General features: G+C 39.9%; 1 protein-coding gene across 4 annotated transcripts in view; it reads right to left on the bottom strand.

The window, feature by feature from the left end:
* Positions 1 to 17,302, bottom strand: part of ARHGAP44 (Rho GTPase activating protein 44) — a 205,449-nt gene that overhangs the window by 59,919 nt on the left and 128,228 nt on the right. For all 4 annotated transcript variants that reach the window (XM_058283454.2, XM_058283455.2, XM_071210312.1 and 1 more), the window contains exons 5-7: positions 8,830 to 8,941; positions 6,104 to 6,180; positions 1,233 to 1,350 (exon numbers count right to left, since the gene is read on the bottom strand). In XM_058283454.2, coding sequence (XP_058139437.1) covers positions 1,233 to 1,350; positions 6,104 to 6,180; positions 8,830 to 8,941 — 307 coding nt within the window. The remainder of the gene's footprint in view (positions 1 to 1,232; positions 1,351 to 6,103; positions 6,181 to 8,829; positions 8,942 to 17,302) is intronic.

Here is a 17,302-nt window from a genome sequence, read left to right on the forward strand (position 1 = left end):
AAAATACAAAGATATTAATCTTCTATTCTGTCACATTCAACATCCTGTTAATACCATTCTGTCTTGATTATTTAAAAAGTAATTAAAACAACAATAACAATAAGATTCTTAACTGAAGAATGGAGATCCACAGTAGAGGAGTTGAAAATACACAGAGTAAAAGTGAATCAATATGTGAGAAGAGTTACAATTTATGAATAAAACCCAAGAGATATTTGCTATTTACATAGGAGTTTAAATGACAAATCACCTTTACTCACAATGAATCTTGGATCTGAAGTATTAGCCTTACTTTGCTTAGTTCCATAGTACTGTAGGCTGAGAGATAATGAATTCTCTAAAATGCTTTCAAAGTTTCTAACTCCAGAGAGAAATTCCAGCCAACTCTTTATGTCACCTAAACCAAAGCCAGGTGGATAGAGCCAAGCTAACAAGACTAAATAAAACGACAAAGAACAGAGATGTCAAGTTACTGTCCTTTAAGATGAGAGGCACCCAGAATAGGTATACAAATATGATATTTTGTTCTCCTTCCTTGGATTTCAAGTACAGTTTTGGATGTACATGAATATACATATACACAGAGGATCATGAATGGGATATTGCTAATTAAGTTCTATAAAATGTTTAGAGGGTGAGTACATAGGAAACATTTGAACAAGTATAATAAAAGTTATCATTCCATAAATGTGGGGTCGATGTTCTTAGAATGGTACACTCCTCTCTTAAAAAGTGGGAAGTTGTCTTTTCTGCAGATATTTCCCTGGCTAGCATTTCAACTTCATAATGTCCTCTAGGAGGCAAAGGATCGGTACGGTGACTTAGTAAATATTAAAAGGCAAACAAGAAGATGAAAATTTTCATATCTGCAATGAGTCTAGGCTCACCCATTGTCGAATTTCTCAACTGTCCTGTGTGACTCAGAATTTACTATTTGGGAATCGGTTGACTTAGCATCAAGTAGAAACGAGTCATTTCATCTTTGCCAACCATGTAGAAAAACCAATGATAAACCAACCACTACTTCCCTCTCTAGGTCACCATCAAAGCCCCTCCTCTTTGGAATCACTCTGGGCTCTTTTGAGGTGCGAGCCGGCAAGCATGGGTACAACTGGTACATCTGGTACAATTAGAGGCTCATTAATAGGGCTTTTACAGAACTCGAGTGAATAAAAAGGAACCCCCTTAGGACTCCCCAGGCTATCCTAGAGCACAGGAGCAAAGGGGGGTACCCTGCAAATCTCCACTCTGTTGGCAGCCTCCTCCATTTCTTCCCTGAGGGCATCAGCTTTGGCACCCGCAGGCTGTAAGTTGCTGGACAAGCCTGAAGACTTGGAAGTCTGCTGCCACCTGATGGAAGATAGGAGAAAAAAAGGATAGTGTGAGATACGCAGAGCCCTGGGGAGACTGTGGGATCACAGAAAACACCTGGTTACAAGTATTATCCTGGGAACTACAGAGCCTTCTCTTTAAAGGAGAGATAATAAAATAGGTACCAAGTACTAGACCAGGAGAATGGGGTCCATGTTACCATCCAGCAACAGTTGACTGGAGCTGAGGATCAGTAGCCCCTTCAGACTGACATATGTTCTCCAGTTTGTCAGTAATTTTCCTGATGTCCTGCAAGCACTAAAGCCAAATGTCAATCGCCACTCCTTTCATTTAAGCAGACCCTATGTCATTCACTTAAGTTTCCTACCTATGCTGTGGGCATTTGAGTTTGGAAACATCCACATACTTGGCTGAAGCAAGTAATGTATGCTAGGTAAGAATGTAAGGGGGGAGGATTAAAAACCAATCTGAAGGCAAAAAATTAACAACTTAATATCAACATTGATAAATCTCATTTATATTTTCTTTAAAATGTATCATTGTGGGCTTCTGAGGAAGTCACACTGGAGACTTTTATTACAAACATTTCTGGCTGCTCTGTTATTAAAAGGAGACCCTGAAAGAAGGTCCCAATTACACTAGATTCCGGTTAAAACAGAGATGAAAGGATGGGCAGTGGGGCTCCTCTTCCTTTGAGTCTGTAAACTCAAAGGCTTAGAGGGGTAGCTGTAAGAAAAATAAGTCAAATGGGCCATTTTCTTAAAAACCAGGCCACTTGATCACTACTTTCCAACTTTTAATAGGGATATGAGTCATGAAACAATTTCTCAACTTTAAATAAGAACCACAATGTATTTAAAGTGACAAATAGTAGCCGATGCCTAGTCTCTATCTCAGGAAGTCAGGATGGAGAGCAATGCTGGAGGAGTGGGAGGGAAGGGGCTGTCCTGGGGCAGCTGCTCTTCAGTTCTGGCTAATGGGCCCAGGTAGGAGTATGGGCTGTGGTTTACCAGATGCTTCGATTGACAAGAGAAGCTAGACATTTTCATGTGAGCTCTTCTGAAGCAATGTGGCAACAGATTAAATAATTACTTTGAAACACCACACTGGCCAATACTATACAGACCCAAGTAAGATACTTCTGTGATCTCTATTGGGATCACCAGTCTCCAGAGTTGAGGTAGAGTGGAACACTATCTTGAGAGTCAAGAATCTACCACTATGTGTTTTCTCTACACAGTTTTTCTTTTTATTTTACCACATGCAGGAAAAAGAAAAGAGTTCAGGCCTCTAGTAAAAGAAAGAAACTAAAGTTATATTTGTCCTTAGCCAAAAAATAACAAAATTCCCTGCCACTTAAAAAATCCACCTAAGGGACAAATACTTCCAAGGCTTTTGGACATGGAGCTGCCGATGCCTTAAAGTTCCAGAGATGGGCACATGCCTTGGGAAAGATTCCCGAATCCAAGCTAAAAATTTAGGGCAAATTAGAAAGGAAGAAGTCTACCAAAGATGTTTCAAAATCTAGGTTGATATAAATTAACAAGTAAAGATTAGTAAGAATTCCTGGATAATTCTTTCATATAAAAGTCTGCCTTATACAAAAGATATATCAAATTAATATCACCCCAAGTTTAATCATTTTAAATAAAGTATTAAAGAGTTTCATTCTTTTATTTTTATTTTTTACTGTCTGAGGAGGTACCAGGAATTGAATCCAGGACCTTGTATGTGGGAAGCAGGCACTCAACCACTGACCTACACCCGCTCCCCTATTTTATTTTATTCAGAAAAGAAAATAGAGGATGCCATAGATATAATTTAGATTTCAGACAATGTATATGTCCCAGAGTGAATTGTGAGATGGAACTATAACTATCACCTATCTTGTACTACCCCCTCCCCCTCAAAAAGCCAATAATATTAGTGTAAAAGAATACAAAGTAACTGTAAACAAAAGAGGCAGACAATTCCCCAAGGTAACCCTTTCTTCTCTACCCTTATTTTCCTCTTTTTTTTTTTTTTTTCCAGATTCTGTCCCTTAGTCAATCTCCTAGTACTTTAAGGACATATATCTTTCCCCTTCCTTTATAGGGAATTTTATTTGTAATTTATAATTAATCCATTTTGATATTATAAAAAATGATGATAAGTCGCCAAGAAATGGTCCTTCTGTGGAAATGGAATAACAAAATATCAAGAGAAAGTTGGAAAAATATGTACAGATAATAATAACCTATTGGTTAAAGCAACACTAATAATGAATTTCAAAATATGTTGGTCATTTCAGTCATTTGTTCTACAGACAAATTTAAGAGTGGGACTGCTGTCAGAGAAGAAAATATCCTGGACTTAGTCCAAGAAGAATTTGAGCTCTCAAGATTCTTTCTTCCCACTCAAGGTACTGATGAATCACCATAATTCTCTAGGGGAAAAAGGCTGAGAATAAGTGACCTGGGAGAGATGTAGACAGACACAGCTTCCTTGAAGGGTAGATAAGAAAAAAGGGTCAGAAATGAGGGTATGAAGTAGAAAGAGGCAAGTGCAGTATCAATTCAGGGTAGTATGAAGTTCAGAAGAATTCTGGGAAGGCAGATAGGGAAGTTTATCTAGTGGACGCTTATTGTTTCACCTGCCCGGTCTTTCTCCTTTCCTCTCTCACTGGCATTCTCACTGTCCTCCTCCCCCTCCTGGCTGTACCATGGGGTCTGAAAGGCACTACCATGTTTTTGCATGACTCTACCAGTGCGTGGTCTAGGAGAGGGCTCCTGACACAAACCAGTTGGTGCCCATACTTCATCACATGGCCAGCTGACAGGTCAAGGAAGTGGGCATGCAAGCCAAAGCCAAACAACTGGAGCAGCGAATTGCAACTAAAGGGATGCAGAAGCCCAAGAGACCATGAAGACAATGGCCCTAAGAACAAACACCTGCATGCAGAGAGAAGCCGAGGTGAGGAATGACTCCTGATGGCAACTGAGACCCTGCTGCTATTCCTAGAGGTACTTAAAACTCCCAAGGCACCCGAATTCTACTTCTGGTTATTCACTTCTCAAATTCCCTGAGTTGGAACACTTCCAAAAACTGTTCTTTTAATTATATTTATTTACTCGCTTCCAAGGAAGGTAAAGGTAGGATTCAAAGTCAGCTAGCTGCTCAGCAGAAATATGACATGATCACAACTCAGAAAGGTTGACCTTGAAATACATGCCCAGAAAACAGTGAGGCAGATTTTTGGGAAGGAATGAGGCTCTTTTGTGAGCCACTGCCAAACCAAACCTATTGCTTGAGAGACATTTGAATTCAATTCAATTCACAATCTTTAATTCAGCACATATCTTCCTAGAGTTTAACTGCATTCTTCTCATCCGTATCTTTCATTCTTCTTCTCTACTTCACTCTTCTCTAAGGATATTAAAGTCTACATAATAGGCTTTTAATGGGACTTGACCTTGGTCTAGAAAATAAGAGATCTGGTTTTGGTACCTGTTCTTCAGACTGTCCTAGTACAGAACCCTTTATCTTACATATTTCTGCCCAGGCATACTCTTTATCCCCCCAGGAAAATTAAAACATGATATGGCCTACAACTTCTCTTAAAAAAAAATACAGAAATCACTAAATTTGACCTACAAATGGAAAACCTAAATAGTTCCTTCTGTGATAGTACTCATGAGCCTGCACTCTTTCAGCTTGCACACGTCCATCAGATACATGGACACACGCATCATTATTTTAAAAATGCACTATCATGACAATGCATCACTGTCAATGCCACCCCAGGGCCTTTGACGCGCCCTCGTTTTAATAAGAATTTTCTAGGGCCTCCAGGAGATGGGCACAAGAGAAGAGTAGGGGAACATCCCTTCTCTTGGAATGGGCTCAGATTTAGATGATGGCTACTGAAAGGAGCATCCTATGCCACCAGCTTCAGGAAAGATGAATGAGTCCCCCAAAGTAGAAATTCTTCCCTCATTACATATACCACATGCAATCTGTCCTACTCCTTTGTTCTCATCCCCGGCTCCTCTCCCCTCTTTATATTCTCCAGCCATGCTGCCCTTCTTGCTGTGCCTGGAATATGCAAAGCTTACTCCCAGGGAGAGGCATTTGCATTTGGGGGACCCTCAGCCTGGTCATACCATATCTTGGTATGGCTGCCTTTTCAACATTTTAGTCCCAGTTCAAGTGTCCCCTCCTCCAAAAAGCCTTCCCTGTTTATTCTACATGTTGCTGGTACAATTTTCCCATACCCTGTGTTATTTTCTCTCTCTTTTTTTTTTTTTCCTTTAGGTACCAGGGGGCAGGGGATTGGACCCAGGACCTTGTGTGTGGGAAGCTGGTGCTAAGCCACTGAGCCACATCAGTTCCCCTGAGTTGGTTTTTTTGTTTGTCTGCTTACTGTTCGTTTTTTCTTTTGTAGGAGGTACCAGGAACTGAACCCGGGGTCTCCCATGAGGGAAGACCACTGCTTGAGCCACAACCACTCCCCTATTTTCATTATAGGACCTGTGGCTTCGTGAAATTGTCTTGCTGGCTGCTCACTCACCTGGTGTCTCTTTCCCGACCTAGACTGTAACCTCCAGGAGAACAGGGACCCTCTACCTGTAGTTCATTACTATTATCGCCTATGCCGGCACATAGTAGGTGTTGAAGAAAAATGTATTAAATTAATACCCACTCATGCATACCTCACACAAACATCCTCCCCAAAATATCATCATTGTTCCTTCAAAGCAGCAAAACTGGGAGCAAAGAAACTCCACTGTACCTCGTTCGTGAGGAATCCATGTCCAGCACCAACTTTGCTAAATGTTTCCTCTGTTTTTGAATATTTGGGATTTCCACCTGTGGTTATAGGAAATAAGAGTAAAAAAGGCACAGTCCAAATGAAACTCAAGATTAATTCTTGAAGACCTACTGGCAGTCACCCAAAAAGTTTGCTAGAGGTCTCCCCATCCTTTTCCCCAGCTAACCTCTGCTCTCCCTTTGCTGGACTTCCGCCAGGCATGCCATCAACCCAGTCCACCTCAGAGGTCGCAGCAAATATCAAAAATGGGGAGAATGGGAAGGGTACCAAACCGTCAGATTTGACCCACAGACCTAATTCAAACAGCAGGTGAACAAGAAGCCCAATCTCAGACCTGAAATGCTATGGGGCACACAATTAATATATACCGTTATAGAAAGAGTAAAAGTATTCCAAAGTAAATATCATCGTGGTTTTTCTCAGCTGTGAGCGGTTCTTCCACAGTAGTTGTATGTGGATGCTTTTAAAAATATTTTGCTATCTAAAAATGACTTAACTGAAATTCCAGAGCAGTGTTTTGGTTCTAGGCCCAGCAAAAGTAGGGCAGGATGTGAGAATTAAAAGGAAAATTGGCCATAAATTGAGCAAAATCAACCCAGGCTGGGGCTTTTATATAAGGAAACAATGAAAGGAAAATCCAACATTCTATGAAGTGCTTTCTATTCACTCTTCTAAGCCGGGATGAGTCATGTACTCATTTTAAGAACTTCCAAAAGGAATAAAAGAAGGGTAACTGTCAGCTGGGACACTGAGTCATCACAGAGACTAGAAGCCAAGCTGGAGAGTCACAGGGATATCTTGTATGAGCCATACCAAGTGAGTCTCAGCACATGGTCAGATCTGCTCTTTGGGTTTAGCTTCAGGTTTTGGTTAGAGCCTCCAGATCACCTCCAGGAAGAACAGAGAGCCTCTGGAGAATATTCTAGGCTGGGGGATGGCCTATAGCAGGATGGGGATCTGAGAAGTCTAAGCTAGTCTATGTCAAGGCACCATATTTAGGATTTTCTTCTTGAATATTTTAGCCACTTAAAGACTTATTTATCCATGCATCTGTTCCAGAAAGAAAACCAGTGGATATGGACATGCGGGGGTGGTACAGAGAAGAATCCAGACATGGTCTAGGCCAATGCTGGCCACGAGGATAGCCGGAGTTCCATGTGGCTACGTCATTTTACATTTAAATTAACCAAAGTTAAGTACAATGAAAATTGAGTTCCTCTGTTGCACTAGCCACATTTTAAATGCTCAGTAGCAGTGTGTCTAATGGTTACTGAACTGTGCAGCTACAGAACAGTTCTACCACTGCATGAAGTTATGGTGGACAGAGCTAGTTAGGTTTTATGTAAGCAATAAAAGGCAAGTGGCACATGAAAAGATGTGCAACATCATTAACCATTAGGGATATCAAAACACATCATTAATCATTATGGATATCAAAATCAAAATCACCATTAGACACCACTTCACACTCAATGGGATGGTTACTATTTTTTAAAAAAAGGAAAGTGCCGGAAAGGATGTAGGGAAATTAGATTTCATTGCTGGTGGAATGAAAAAGGGTGCAGCTATGTGGAAAACAGATTGGCAGTTCCCCAAAAAGTTTTACAGAGAACTACCATACGACCCTGCTATTCCACTCCTAGGTATATACCCAAAAGAAATGAATGCAGGGACTCAAAACAGAGATGTGTACACCAAGGTTCACAGCAGCATTATTCACAATTGTCAAAAGGTGGAACAACTCAAGTATCCACTGACACGTGATGGAATAAACAAAACGTGTACATTTTACTAAGTGCAATAAGACAAACTTACAAAAGGACAAGTTTGTATGAATCCACTTATGTGTACTATCTAGAACAAGCAAATTCAGAGAGAAAGAAAGTAGATTCCAGGTTAACAGGAATGAGGAAGGGAGGGAAGAAGGAATGGGGAGTTACTGCTTAATGGGTATAGAATTTTTGTTTGGGGTGATGAAAAAATTCCAGTAGTGGATGGTGGTGATGGTAGCACAGTATTATAAATGTAATCAGCCCCACTGAATTGTAGAGTTCAAGGTTAAAATGGTAAATTTTATATTATATATGTTAGCCTTTCCTGCCCCCCGCCCCCGGCCCCTCCAAAGGGCAATTGGGAGACAGGTCCAGAGCTCAGGACAAATGAACTTCCCCTCCCCCCAAAAATTTCCTTTGTCACTTCATAAAAGTTGAGTTGGTTGAAAGCTGGAAAAATTGTCACAGAGGCACCATGGTTTCTTTTTTAAGCAGCAGTTTTATTTAGTGTCCTGGATAACGGACACGCATCAGCATAAACCACAAGAGCCCTTCCAGAGTCTCCTGGATGCCGGTCGCCATCTCCTTGTGAGGAGGGCTGTATTTCATTTCACAGAAGACTTGATGGATGAGGCTGACAGTCAATGTGCTGGGTGAGAAGGAGATACTGCTGCCAGCTGTGGACCTTTACCCGTTGGAACACCAACAGAGAGGAAGAGGGTGGGTGGGAGAAGGGACAGCAAATAGCCGAAAGGGTTGCCATACTTGGGAATCTTGACCACGTGAGGGAATATGATCACTGATGGAAGCAGTGTCAGGGAGAAGGGGTGGGGAGAACCAGTAACAGCAGGGAAGGAGAACAGCTAAGGGGGCGTCCGCTCTGTGACTCAGCTCTATCCACACACTTGCCCTTACCTCAGCCAGCAAAAACAGGGGTTCAATCACATCCCTCTCTACTTGCAATTCGAAGTGTATCAGCTCCTGAGCCAGCTTGTCCTCAGTCTCTCCACAGAGCTTCAGCATCTTCCTGCAACAGAAGGAAAAAGAAACATACCAAATACCCCACAAGACGACACGTCACTTGCTTCATGCTCTTGTCGCCTCCTGGGGGGGTAAATCTTCATGAGGGTTAATAAATGGATGGATTTCCACAGCATTTCACTGACCCACTCAGGCCACCTGATTTCATTTATGAGATTATCAAGTTTTCAAATGATGCTGAGTACCTACTGTGTGCCTGGGGTGAAAGGGGACACAACAGGAAATATAACAGAGATGGGGAGAAAATAAGCAGACTCACACGTGCCAAACTGACTGGCCAAAAAGAGCTGGATGGTTTTATCTCTTCTGAGAGCAATGGAAAAACTATCTAAATTAAATCCAGGAACAGATCAACATCTTCAAACACATTAAAACACAATTTCAACAGGCTCTAACAGAAAGAAAATCCCTTCTCATAAGCCATGGCAACTTACTCTCACTAATGCAGGATAGGCAGATAATTATCCAACAGGAGAACTAGGAAAACCCATTTCGAAATTTCATTAATAATGAGTAAGTATGAGAAGTCCTGAATAAGTACAAAAATGGCATGTTTCCAGATGATGAGAGGATAAAGTGCTTCAAAGATGTTCTAATTCCCCTCAAGTGCCACACAGTCGGTTCTCCCTTTTCATGGTACCATGTCATCTGAAATTCATCTAAAAAGTTTCTACAAACCAATAAAACGATAAGGAGAAATAATTACTATTCTGAAGTTAGCATGTACCTACTTATATTTTACACTTTTACTACATATACGTGTTCAAATAAAATATATATTACTGCCATTTTGCCTAGTTACACTCAACAAAGCTTACACCAGTGGTTTCACACTGAATCTATCCTACTACTTATTTTCCAGTTGGTCATTATATTTAGACTTTTTCTTGCCAAAGGCCCATTTTTTTTAAAAAAATATTTATTTATTTATTTAATTCCCCCCCCACCCCGGTTGTCTGTTCTCTGTGTCTATTTGCTGCATCTTGTTTCTTTGTCCGCTTCTGTTGTTGTCAGCGGCACAGGAAGTGTGGGTGGCGCCATTCCTGGGCAGGCTGCACTTTCTTTGGCGCTGGCTGGCTCTCCTTACGGGGCGCACTCCTTGCGCGTGGGGCTCCCCTACGCGGGGGACACCCCTGCGTGGCACGGCACTCCTTTTGCACATCAGCACTGCACATGGGCCAGCTCCACACGGGTCAAGGAGGCCCGGGGTTTGAACCACGGACCTCCCATGTGGTAGATGGACACCCTAACCACTGGGCCAAGTCCGTTTTCCCAAGGCCCATTTTAATACATGTAAAATTAGATCATATTGCTGTACAGAATTCCATTCTATGAATATACTACCATTTATTAAACCCTCCCCAAATCAGGAAATGTTTAAGCCAATTCCAGTTTTTTTATGCTTAAATGCAAAGCTGCAGTAAACATGCCTGTGCAAGAAATAAAGATTATAAAAGGACACTATGAACAATTTATGCCAAAAAACTGGATAACCTAGATGACTTGGACAAATTCCAAAAAGCACACAAACTATATACAAGTGACTGAAGAAGATAAAGATCTCCAAGAGATTGAATCAGCAACCAAAAACCTCCCAAAAAAGAGAAGCCCTGGACCAAATAGTTTCACTGGTGAATTTTACCAAATATCCAAAGAAGAATGAACACCAATCCAGCTCAAAATCTTCCAAAAACTTGAAGAGAACACATCCTAACTCATTCTATCAGGCCAGTGTCACCCTAAATACCAAAACCAGATATAAAAAAATCACAAGAAAATAAATCAGTATCACTCATGAATCTAGATGCAAAAATACTCAACAAAATACTAGCAAATTAGAATCCAATAGCACATTAGCAGAATTACACATTGTGATCAAATAGGATTTATCCCAGGAATGTTCAAGAGTGGTTCAACATAAGAAAATCAATTAATATAATAATATCACATTAAAAGACTGGAAGACAAATACCACATTCTCATCTCAACTGACACAGAAAAGGCATCTGACAAAATCTAGTATTCCTTCATGACAAAAACACTCAGAAAACTAGGAATAAAAGGAATACCCGAAAGCGGATGTGGCTCAACTGACAGAACATCCATCTACCATATGGAGGGTCCAAGGTTCAATCCCCAGGGCCTCCTGACCCATGTGGTAAGTTGGCCCATGCGCAGTGCTGCCACATGCAAGAAGTGCCATGCCATGCCATGCAGGTGTGCCCATGCGCAAGGAGTGCACCCCGCAAGGAAAGCTGCCCTGCATGAAAAAAGCACAGCCCACCCAGGCATGGCGCCACACACATGAAGAGCTGATACAGCAAGATGACGCAACAAAAAAGAGATGCAATTTCCCAGTGCCACTGGATAATGCAAGCAGACAGAGAAAAACACATAGCAAATGGACACAGAAAACAGATAATGGGGGGGGGGGGAGGGGAGAGAAATAAAATAAATCTTTAAAAAAAAAAAAAAGGAAATACCCTTAACATAAGATAGTATATATGATAAATCCACAGCTAACATCACACTCAATGGAGAGAGAGTCAAAGCTTTCCCCCTAAGATCTAGAACAAGGATGCCCACCGTTGCCACTGTTATTCAACATTGTACTGGAAGTTCTAGTCAGAGCAACTAGGCAAGAAAAAGAAATAAAAGACATCCAAATTGTAAAGGAAGAAGTAAAACCTTTCCTATTCGCAGAAGACAGGCACGTTTATCCCAAAATCCTGATTTTAGCAAAGTGGCAGAGTACAAGAGCAACACTGAAATCAGTGGTGTTTTTGTACACTAGTAATAAACAATCTAAAGAGGCATCAAGGGAAAAAATCCACTTCCAATAGCAAAAAAAAAAAAAGAATTAAACACCTAGGAATAAATTTAACCAAGGATGAAAAGGACTTAGACACAGAAAACTACAAACTGTATCTGAAAGAAATTAAAGACCTAAGTAAATGAAAGGACAATCTTTGTTCATATATTGGAAAACTAAATAGCACCAGGATAGCAATTCCACTCCGAATGATTTATAGACTTCAAGCAACGCCAATCAAAATTCCAACAGCTTCTTTGTAGAAATGTTAAGGTTAATCATCAAATTTATAAGGAAGGATAAGAGGCTCCAAATAGCCAACATCATCTTGAAAAAGAAGAACTAAGTTGGAGGACTCACACTTCCCGGTCTTAAAGCTTATTACAAAGCTACAGTTACCAAAACATCATGGCAATGGCACAAGGGCAGAAATAAAGACCAATGGAATAGAATTTAGAGCTGAGAAACCAACCCTTGCATTTATGGCCAATTGATTTTTGACAAGGGGGTAAAGATCACTCAGTTGAGAAAGAATAGTCTCTTCAGCAAATGGTGCTGGGAACACTGAATAATCATATGCAAAAGAATAAAAGTGGACTCCTACCTCATGCCATACAAAAATTAACTCAAAACAGATCAGAGACCTAAACGTAACTACCAAAACTATAAAACTCCTAGATGGCATCACAGGAAAATTTCTTTAGGACCTTGTGTTAGGCAATCATTTCTTACTTGACTTTACACCTAACACATGAGCAACAAACAAAAAAACAGATAAATAAGACCTCATCAAAATTAAAAACTTTAGTGCATCAAAGGACTTTATCAAGAAACTTAAAAAAAAACCAAAAACTACAGAATAGGAGAAAATATTTGGATGCAAAATATCTGTAAGGGTTTAATATGCAGAACATATTTTTAAAAATTTAAAAATTAAGAAATGGGGATTAGGAAGAGGGAGAGCCATGTCTGCGCAAATCCCCGCGGCAGCTTCCGCGGAGGAGCAGAAGGAAAGGGGAGGTAAAGTGGCTAGTCCAGAGAAAGCTGAAGAAGCAAAATTAAAAGCAAGGTATCCTCATCTGGGACAAAAGCTTGGAGGTTCAGATTTCTTTAGATGATGATTTCGGAAAGGGCAAGACTATTTTAATTCTGGGGATTACAACATGGCTAAAGCAAAAATGAAGAGCAAACAACTTCCTCCTGCAGCCCTGGATAAGGCGGAGGCCCCTGTGTCCACATCCCACTCCACAGCACCTTCCTCGATGGAAACCAGCCCTTGTTGCCAGCAAGCTGGCTGGCTGAGGAAAAGTGCTGAGCTGCGTGAATCTTCTAACTCCCAATATTCCTCCTACTATATTACTTCTCAGCTTTTTCTTTCCTTTCATTCACTGAGTCATTTGAGACTGACCACTTTGCAGATAGCGGTAGTGGGTGCTGCTCTTCAAAGGGAATATACATGCGTAGAGTTGATTAGTTTAACAGAGCACTGATGAAAAGGACATGTTAGAGCAACATAAAGTAATCTACTCGAAAATAATTGTGCACATTACCTAACTCCTAGTGCCACGCTGGTTCCAACAAGTAACAAGTTTTACAATTTTAATCTTTTGGCTTTTCCTTACAGCATGTTAATTACAGCTTTGTATGTTACTCTTATTTAATATGACCCCTACTGTATTGATTTCTTTTGGATTTTGTAAAAACAGAAGTTTAAGACCACAAGTTGGGAGAAGGTCACGTATTTCAAACACAAACAGATGGGGCTCTGAAGATGTGTATCTCTGGGCTTGACCTTGAACGACCTTAAACCTGTTACAGCTTTAACAATAGAATTTTACTTGGACCATGTTTGCCCATTCTGCTGTAACCTAACGTGACTCTACTGCTTAACAGCTGCCGTTGAAACTAGTATTCTCATTCGGTTCTGTAGTGTTAGAAGACTTCTTGATGTTGGAGATGTGAATGAAGTGTGCATGTGCATCAGCTGCTGAATTCACTTTTGTGCCATTTTTGCAAATTAAATAGTTTTGCACAACCTCTCACCAAAGTCTGTATTAATTTTATACTTTAAAAAGTGTATGTGCCAACTTGCAGCACAAGAGTTCCTACAAAACTCTGTATGTCATTAGAGCTGTTGTCAAGTCAGGATGGTTTACCATCTCGGGCTTACAGAACATCAGACTGAAATCTTTACTCAGTGTGCCACAGGCTTCATGCCTTCTTCATGTGTTACTAAGATCCATGGCAGTCAGTGGCCTTGTGCAAATACGATATGTTGCTTAAGCATATCTTTTGTCCTATGCAGAATACTTCATTCTGACTTTTAGGAAATTGTAATTCATGTAATTTATATAAACTTCTTTAATGTAGAAACTTTTTACTTCCACAGTCAACTTTGGGGACACTAGAACAAAAGGCTTCGATACTGTGTGCCTACCCCTTACCCCTCCCGTTTTTCTTCTTTGACGCCCTGGAATTGGGCTACTTGGTCTGTCTAGAAGCACAGTGTTCTTACTCTTTCAATTTGCTCTGCTGAGTATTGTATCTTATAGCTAATATTGGTGTTTTCCTTATAATTTCTCAGTTGATTACCCACTCTTAATCCTGTATTATTATTATTTGACAATTGTTTAAATAAAAGGAAATTTATAATGAAACAAATATTCAAGGAAAAAAAAATGGGCAAAAGACTTGAACAGACATTTCTCCAAAGACGACATACAAATGGCCAAAAAGCACATGAAAAGATGCTAAACTCATCAGTCAAAACCATAATAAATGGATAAACAAAATCTGGTATACATATACAACGGAATTTTATTCTGCTGTTAAAAAAAGTGTAGCATGCATACATGCTACAACACAGATGAACCCTGAAGACGTCGTGTCGAGTGAAATAAGTCAGACACAAAAGGGCAAATACAGTATGATATTTCTTGTATGAAAGACAATAAGAAAATTCAGAGAGAAAAAAAGCAGAACAGTAGTTATCAGGAATAGGCAGAAGAATGGGGAGTTACTGCTTAATGCATATGAGTTTTGGTTAAGGCTGAAGAATAGAGTCTGGAAGTCGTGGGGAATGTTATATAGTATGATTGATATATTCAATGTCAAAGAACTGTCCACTTAAAATGGTTAAAATGGTTTTGATGCTATGTATAATTTTACCATAATTAAAAGTAAATGATTGAAAAAAATTGAAGGGAAGAAAGAACCCATGATGAGACACTATTTCACACTGATCTAGTGGCTACTACTTTTTTCTAGAGTGCATCAAAATTTAAAAACAGCTGCTCTTTGAAACTCATAGTTAAAAATGAAAATATAAGCCAGAGACTTGGAAAAAATAATTGCAAAATATACATTTGGTTAAAAAATACACACACATATATACACATACACTTGTACAAATTCTTTTTGCACGTGCAAGAACTCTTCTGTGTGAAGAAGAGAAGCATTTCCTTACAGTTTCTGGAAAATTGCTCTCCAAAGCAATTGCACCAACCCACTCTCGCCAGCATATTGCTCTGTGCTCCTGCCAAGTCTTGGAATATGCGGACTTTGTGACTTCTTCCAAACTGGTGGATAAGACATTTCTTCACTTTCAGTTTTAATTTGCATTTCCTTGTCTATTGGTGAGACTGAATATCTCTTCATATATTTTGGGCCATTCAGACTACTTCTTCTTCCAAGCAGCACATTCTTTGGCTATTTCATATTGGGATTCAATTATTTGAACTTATATACATATACAACGGAATATTATTCTGCTGTTATATAACTATCACGTGTGTGTGAATGTATAGTGGATCCTAATTCTTTTTCATATTCACACCAAATAACTCCTGGGTTATATACCTTTTTTAAGGGTGCCTTTAATCAATTTTTTTCTAGGTCTTACCTCCATATTTCTAATGCAATATCTTAATTTTTTAAATTTTAGGCATAATCTGCTGACTCAAATCTTGCAATGAGAATTTAGTCATCTTTATGTTTTCCCTCCCTGCATTTATTTATTTCAGTCACTATTCAATATTTACACTATATTTTGACTCTCTGCTATTTGGAGTTAAGCCAGACAGATAGTTAACTATGACTGTTCTTCTTTCCTGCATATTTATTTGTTCTCTCTGGAGCTAATAACTGCCTGTCTTGATTTCCTTGCTTAGTTTTCTATGGAACCCAACTGAGTCCTAATTTCTCTGCCACTTGTCCAATTTGCAGAACACTGCACCATACTTGCTGCAAATGAATTTCACCTTCTTGGATTCGTTTCTCCCAGACCTGGCCAGTTTTCCCACTTTCCCTAGGGCGCAGTCATCTTTCTGAAATCTTTCTTCAGCATTTCCCGGGGTCCATCCTGTGCTGCATCTCGTTTCCCATCCCCTGTGTCCACCTCTTTCTTGGTCACTCCCTCATACAGAGCCCATCTTGCTTCAGTTTCCTGAAAAAGACTGTGTGGAAAATCAATGTTTTGAGACCTTGCATTTCCCAACATTCTCTTCTGCCCTCACATTGTTGAGGATAGAAGAGAATGTTGTTAGGCAGGATACTGAATTCAATGGTAAACATCATTTTCCTTCCAAATCTTGAAGGCACTGCTCAATAACCTAGCTTCCCTTGTTGCTGTTAACAAGCCTGGAAGCATTCAGGTTTCTGATCCTTTGTTTGTGACTAATTTTTCCTCTAGACAGTTGTACTATCTTTTATTCGTCACCAATATTCATGATGCAGAGCCATGGCAGAGTTACATTTTATTCCATTACATCAGGTGCTCAATGGGCCCTTCCACTAGAGAAACTCATGCCACGTGAGTGGGGAAGTCCACTGAGGACTTCCATTATGCATTAATTCACTCAATCATCTGCTTACATTCTTCTCTACCCGGTGTCCCTCATTCTACAGATGCTCTGTCAAACCCCTTCCAGAGAACCAAGTCCAGATTTCAGCTGGAGCAGGTGGTATGGAATCAGTCTCCCAGAGGTGTAACATAGCAGAGGGGTTTAAGTGACCCCAGTGTTACTTAAACAGCTTTCAACAAACATTCGTTACTTTAATTATCCATGCCAGCCCCAAAGACCCACTATTCACTGGTGCCTTTTAAACATTTCATGGTATAAATCATGATGGATCTTAAAGTACCTTACTTCTGGCTTGGGATTCAATTTTCCAGGGGCTTGCTAAGTCAGTTACACACATATGCTTTACAGCTCACAAAATTGTGTTGTTGTTTTCTCTCCTGTTTTCCCAGTCTTTGTGGGTCTGTATCTTTTAAGAAAAAAAACAAAACTGTTTATGACAGTTTTAGTGGCTGTTAGAAGGGAATAAATTCAATGTGTGCATTCAATTTGACAACTATCCCTGGAAGTCTTGCATCTCATTATTTTCAACCTTGCTGTGTCATTGGAAACAGCATAAAAATGGACTTCATGTTTATCCTGAGATATCCGTATTTTAAATAGTTGAGTTAATTCCACTTGCACTTATTCTGATCACAGATGTATATGAAGTAATTGCTGTTCCCTTCATTTTCTG

This window comes from Dasypus novemcinctus, chromosome 21, assembly GCF_030445035.2.
Source record: "Dasypus novemcinctus isolate mDasNov1 chromosome 21, mDasNov1.1.hap2, whole genome shotgun sequence".
NCBI lineage: Eukaryota > Metazoa > Chordata > Mammalia > Cingulata > Dasypodidae > Dasypus > Dasypus novemcinctus.